Genomic DNA, 6,934 nt, shown 5'->3' with positions numbered 1-6,934 from the left:
ATGATGAGAGGCAGTACTGAAATAATGTTCGGTTCTATTGAGTTTTAACATTTCAGTGTATAGTCTAGGAAAGTGAAATAATAATCTTCTGGTGTAAATAAGTTTTTAAATTTTGGGTATCCTAACTTATGCTGTTTTTAAAACACAGGTACACAGGGAGAGTGATAAAAGACATTATAAATATGGGTTCCTACAACTACCTTGGATTTGCACAGAAGGCTGGGGCTTGCCAAGAAGCAGCTGCTAAAGTTCTGTCCCAGTATGGAGCTGGGGTGTGCAGCACTAGGCAGGAGATGGGTAAGTTGGAGGATGATAGTATGTTCCCTGAATGTGTATTTCAAAGTCTGTATCTGATTGCAGGTCTTTGAACCATTAATCGTTCCAGCATTGAACTTTAGTCTAACCAATAAAGAAACTTTTACTTCAGTGAGGACAAATTGACTCCCTGGATTTACATTGCACAGCAGTTGTCTTATGTTTTCATATATGGGGTTTTTTCAGTGTTCCCTTAGGGGCCTTTAAAGAAAGCGTAGCTTGGTTGGTGGAAATTCTTTTTGTAGAATTTAGCAATAGTGAAAGCTTCTGCTTACTCTGCATTTCCCATTTGTTTTATGTGCAGGAAACTTGGACAAGCATGAGGAGCTGGAAAAGCTAGTTGCCAGGTTCCTAGGTGTGGAATCTGCAATGGCATATGGAATGGGATTTGCAACCAACTCTATGAACATTCCTTGGCAAGGTATGGCTTAAGTCATGGACCAAAGCTCACCTAACAAAGATTCTAGTGGTTGAATTTTCTAAAAGCTACTTGTTTGCTTTTGTGTTTCCTCAGTGGCAACCCCTGCAGATATTCTCTGTGGAAGCTGTAGGTCACAGTGTGCATCTCTAACCATTGCAAAAATCTCTTCTGGAAACAGCATCCATGGGACCAGTAGCAGCCCAGAACTTTCTCTCTGGCAAAAAGCCTAGCATGTTAAGTCTTGCTTTCTCAGGCTATTCCTTGGTGTGTGAAATGGTGGCTGATTAACAGACTGATTGGCTGGAGGTACTTTGGTGTTTTTGAGACACTAAGAACTGACTGTGTCAGATACACAGATAAGCTGAATTGCATATTGGTACATGGAGAATTTATTACCTTTGAGTGACAGCTAAAAAATCCTCCCTTTGAAGAAGTACCAAAGTTGTTTGAGGGAAATAAGGTCAAATAAGTAAAGACTCATGATGTGTGCCTCATAAAACAGTAGACAATTAGTCTGAGTGTCCAGTATCTCCAACTATGTTTTTTCAGTTATTGGAAAATGAAATAATAGTGAAATTTTTGTTTGCATCTTCTAAGGCAAAATATATGTTCTCTTAGCTCCTCCATAGAGTAAAATAATGTAAGGACTGGAACAGGTGGTTTTTTTTTTTTAATTATTCACTGTCACCCTAATACTACTAGTCTATTGAAATTCTTTGTCCCTGTGTAGTGAATTATTTTCCTTTTATTTAATTTATTTATTTTTCACTTCCTGATACTACTTTGTAAATCTTCCTCTTGCAGTATCTACAGATTATAAATTTGCTGTCTCGTTCTTCCTGGCAACTTTTCTTCCTGGTGATTCTGTCCGATTAGCTGCAGTGTCTTCCTGCATGCTATTTTTTTTTTTTTTGTAACAAGGAAGTAGCACTGTCTAAATAATGTGCCTTTTCTTTTGGTCTGTTAAATTTTAAATATGAAATGCTTTGCACAATAAAAACCAACATTTTTGAGTCTGATGTGCTTCAAATCTAGTCTTTCTGGAGTCAAATACTTCTGCAGTGCTATAAATCTGAGCACTTGTGTTACTTCTGACATATCTTTTACCTGCATTTTTTGGCTCTTTGTCTTTCCACTTCTCTCCAGTTTTATGTTCAACAGAAAAATGATTAATGATTTCTGTGAGACCTTTCAGTTTTAGTACACACTGTCAGATACATTTAAGTAGATTGCTGGTTGTTGTCAGTACAAATTACTCATTCCTGCAAACTTACTCAATCTTTTTTTCTATGTGGAGCATATCTTCTGTATATCTTCAATGCCTTATGAGAATACCCTCGAGACACCTTACTCAGATCCTGAGTTTTCACCTTTGAACTTCAACAGGTTTTACAACCATTGAGAAAATCTGAACAGTAAATTTCAAGGCACGTAACATACCTATTTTTGTACAGCTCCCTTGTACATTTACTAAGCCAACTCTTGTCATAAATGGGTACAGCAGTCTGTGTTGGGTTAGTCATGAGGATACTTAGTTTTTTGTACACTTGAAATAAAGTAGTAAGAAGCTTCTGCCTTATAACAATACAAGTGTCCTTATACTCAGGTGGATACTCCAAACAGAAAACACACTCTAGTGAAGAAAAGTTCTTGTCAGATGAACCATTTTGCAGCTCAGAATGTTCACTAAATGTTTTTTTTTTTTGGCTGCCTGAAGTTGCTTCTCACTGCACATTTGATTTCTTCATTGTCTGCAAATAAGGACACATAAATCCTGAATTCTGGCACCACCCAGTATACAATTAATTGTGTGTGCATGACCTGTTTGGCAATGCTTTGGTAGTCCTCAGTAAAGCTCAGAGATTCCCATGCTTGATTAAACTCTTGGGCTAATTTTTTTTTTAAGACTGTTTGTGTCTTTCTGCATGTCCTACTTAACGTTTTCAACTGCAAAGCTGCCTGGAACACAAGATATGTTTGACGTTAATGATATCTGGATTCCTCTATTACTATTTAATTAGCTAAAAACAAGCTACTGAGTGTAGTTGCTCACATATACTGGACCACCTGTTCTTTTTCTGCTCTGTGGAATTGTGAAGCACTTAGTTTATGTTCCTACTGAATCCTCTTTTAATAGCAACAAATACAGTTTGACTATCCTAGATCCATCTCTATGCCATAATTTGATCAGCATTAGTCAGCAAAAGGAATTCAAAAGCTTTATCATTACTTAGTTGATCTTTATTCACTGTGCCTTGTTTTCAGCATCTGCTTAGTAGAAGCTGCTGTTAATAGGTATAGTTGGTGTAGACTGAAAGTTGTATTTCAGCACTGTTAAAGCATCACTAAAACCAGGTCTTTCTGCACCTGGTAGTTTTCATCAGTAGACACCCTCTGTTTACCGCCAAGTTGTCATGTGCCTGGTACAGTCACTGCCAAGTATGCTGAGTCTAGACCACAGATAATGGGAAATTTGAGGGTTACTTAGAAGTTGTTAGACCATTCGAGGCTAAGCTAGACTCTCAAACTTGCCTGTTTTGGAGTAAGTGCCATTAATGTAGTTAGCATAATGTAGTCAGGAAGTGTCATTAGTGTAGTTAGTTAATAACACCATTCTGTACTGCCTTTAGCACGGAACTTTTTATCATAGCTCTGGATTGAGAGACTAGACAGTTGAGTTAGAACAATGATGCTTGAAGGATTTTTTTTTTTGGTTGTAAGAAAGTAAATTAATTTCCATACATAGGTGGGTTGTGAAATTAAGTGCTCAGGACTGAATTACACGATTTATGTCCATAGCACTCTGTGGTAAAATGTGGCATTCACTTCAATAGGCCTTGTAGGATGTGGTGGTAAGCCTGATCTTCACTAAAATGTTTTTCTAGAGCCCAAGTAGTGTTACCTCCAGTTACTGTTAGCCTTGTCCTGGATGCTTTCTCAAATGTAAATTAGCTCATAAATGCTAGTGAAGTCTTATTGTAGTAGCGGCACCCAGTTTTACATATGATCATCAGGGATTGCTGTGCCAGTGGCTTATGTGATCCATGGCCCTCTCTCTACAGGCAGACAGTATTAGACTCTTTACTACTTCTTCAGTTTCAAATTAATTTGTTTCTAAATGAATGTCCTGTTAGCAGGGGGTGAAAAGAGGCTGCTGCTACTGATCAATTTGTTAGGTCTACTTTCTCCATCAAATGCTTGTCCTTGTTTTTATGGAAAAGCTTTTTCTAGACTATTAATCTCTCCTTCCTCTTTTTTTTTTTTTTTTTTTTAATCTATCATCAGCTTTCTACCATTCCAAGAAGGATACTAGTACTGGATTATTATATTCATGTTTTTTGATACAGTGGTGTTTAACAGCAATGCCCTCTGATGTATACATGGTCTGATATAGTAGTTCCAAAGAGCAAACACTAGTTGGAAATTTTCATACTGCATATGCCAAAGTCTATGAACTATGTAATGTGAATGTTTGTAGCAGCCGTATGAACACATGGCATTTATTGCAGTTTCTGACGAAAGCCAGTCTTGAGCTTTCTCAGAATGTAGAATGTTTCTAAGTTCATCGCAATTCTAGTGCAGTTTCCTTTATTTTGGAGAAAATACTGTTGTCTGTGACACTCCTATAACTATAGGCAATGCTTTTCACAGTCGTTTCTAGTAATTCCCATTGCAGAGAAGAAATCCTCTTGATTATTCCCTCCATCAGTTGTTATTAGAGAAGCATGGAATGACCATCTTTTAGTGCTAGATCTTCATCATTTTGACACCCTTTCTAGATTTTTAACTGAGCAAAGTCACTTTTTAAAGTTGCAGCACATTTGCATAGTAATTGGAGTGGACCAAGGTTATTTAGAAATATTGTTGCTCCCTTATATATTAATCCCCCAATATACATTCCTGTAGTCCACAGTAGTAACGCTGTGACTGAATGTTCAGCATATCAGTTATTGACCTGTAATCATCACTGCTCTCAAAGCATACATGTCCTGGTTTAATGTTTGTCCAAGGACTTATCATCTGGTTTTTTGAAAAAGCAAATGAATTCAATATCATGTTTAATGGCTTCAGAAAACTTCTCCATTTCACAATGCAATTTTGTTTTCCACTTTCTGCCCCTTGTATATTACCTCCATCTACACATGGGTTTAGTCAGTGGTTGCTTCCTAATGTAAGAAATAGCGCAACTTGGATAAGGCCTTTAATCTAGGACTTCTGTGTCCTGTTTCTTAGCAGCACTGTAGACTTGCTGAGTGAACTGTGGTAAGCTGCTCTGCTCCCTGTTTTACCTGACTGCATAGGAGGATGAGTACTCAGCAGCAGCATGAGATATTCAGGCAGATTCATCTGCAGGACTTCCAGCAAAAGTGAAACTTGAGTGGTTCTTTCAGTTAAGAGAAGTTGTATATTTTTATTTGCCATAATAAGGCTGCAAATTGGGTCTTAGCAAGTCTTGCCTGGACTAGCTGCATTTATGATAGAATTTTTTTTTCTTAAATGATCTTGAAGCACTTCAGAGCTGAAAGGTGTTACATGCTTGGCTGTGAAACAACCTTTTCAATATCTTCCTCTTTCTTCTTCTAATTCAGGGCTGTCTGATTTTGAGTGATGAACTGAATCATGCATCACTAGTGCTTGGAGCAAGACTGTCAGGAGCAACGATTCGAATCTTTAAGCACAACAGTAAGTATCAGATGGTGGACTCTGCCTTTCTGCAGATGCTATAGATCAAATACCATCTTTTTTATCTTCTAACAGTTGGAAATCCAATTTCATGCAAGGAAATCAATTGCTAGTTACCTGAAAGGTCAGAAGTCTGCTGCTACTGAAAGCAGAATCATCCTGAATAGGATATTTTTTATATGTTCAGTCCCAACTAATAACACTTTTATCCTGAAGCTGTTCTGGCTTACATCTTCTGCATATGGAGAAGAACATGCTACCTTTTGGCAACTCTAGGGGCACTGGTGTTTTAACATGGTTTCTTGTTCTACCGTGCTTGGGTAGCTCAGCATGGTTAGACAATTCTAACAGTCTGTGTCACATAATAATGCAGTCTTGTTGGGGCCTAGGTTACGATTTGGGGGATAAGGAAGTTTAATTTTAGAACTAGATGCTAACATGCTCCTACAGTAACAAAAGCTTATGATTGCAGATGTCCTAGCTAAACATTGAATTGACTAAACATTGAATTGGCACAATGTAGTACTAAAAGAATTTTTGGGACATGAAGTGTAGATTAAGTTTATTGAATTACTTGCTTTAAGTATTTGTTTCCAAAATACACAGATTTTTTTAACTTCCTAGTTTCATCTTCCTCCAAAGGAGGTATTTATAATAACTTTCAGGTTAAAACTACCTAGGATTTCCTTCTCTCACTCTTGATGAAAGAGGTACCTGGTTGTTCTTGACTAGTAAGGCCACAACCTTCGTTCTTCAGGTACTCCTAACACTCTTTATAGTGTCAGTCTCTGAGATCACCATGGCTCTTGCTCTCTTTGAAGTGTGTGGTGATAACAGCAAAACTTGGGTGACTGAATTTTTTTTTTTTCTTTGTCCTACTTGATAGTGTGGATTCTCTCTGCTGTGCTTACTGTTTCTTTTGTGTTCACTCTTTCTTGTTTTCTATCATTTGAAATAATTTGTTTTACAAAAAAGTAGAGCTTATTGTAACATTCATTTTTTTTCTTTTTAATTTGTTGTGGTTGGATGCTGGCCCAATACCAGGCACCCACAAGAGCTGCTCACTCACCCTCCCCTGCCACAGCTGGGCAGAGGAGGGAAAAGGAAAAAAAAAATCAACGAATGCTTCATGAGTGAGATAAGGACTGGGAGAAACACTTCAAGGGCAAAACAGGCTCAACTTAAGCTGTAAAGTGAATTTGTTACTAACAGAATCAGAGGAGGATAATGAGAAGTAAAATAAGCCCTTAGAACACCTTCCCCCTGCCCCTCCCTCCTTCCCACCGACAGCACAGGAGACAGGGCCTGGGGGTTTGGTCAGTTCATCACTGAGATTTCCTTCTGCTGCTCCAGGAGAGGAGTCTTCCCCTGTGAGGCCGTGGGTCCCTCCCATGGGAGACAGTTCTCCTGAACTTCCCTGGCGTGGGTCCGCTCTCCCGAGCAGCGGCCGCACCGCCCCTGCTGCCGGGTGAGCCCCTCCCACGGGCCCCCAGCCCCCCCCAACGCCAGCGCCCG

The 6,934-nt window shown here is 38.7% G+C and overlaps 1 protein-coding gene across 1 annotated transcript in view; it reads left to right on the top strand.

Moving 5' to 3' along the window:
- Positions 1 to 6,934, top strand: part of SPTLC2 (serine palmitoyltransferase long chain base subunit 2) — a 68,765-nt gene that overhangs the window by 8,463 nt on the left and 53,368 nt on the right. Inside the window, exons 3-5 of the mRNA XM_008639630.2 lie at positions 149 to 297; positions 620 to 741; positions 5,326 to 5,419. Of these exons, the coding sequence (XP_008637852.1) occupies positions 149 to 297; positions 620 to 741; positions 5,326 to 5,419 (365 nt within the window). The remainder of the gene's footprint in view (positions 1 to 148; positions 298 to 619; positions 742 to 5,325; positions 5,420 to 6,934) is intronic.

Source organism: Corvus brachyrhynchos, unplaced genomic scaffold (genome assembly GCF_000691975.1).
Source record: "Corvus brachyrhynchos isolate BGI_N302 unplaced genomic scaffold, ASM69197v1 scaffold115, whole genome shotgun sequence".
NCBI classification, from domain to species: Eukaryota; Metazoa; Chordata; class Aves; order Passeriformes; family Corvidae; genus Corvus; species Corvus brachyrhynchos.
The sequence above is the reverse complement of the archived record's forward strand: the minus strand, read 5'-3'. Positions and strand labels throughout refer to the sequence as shown.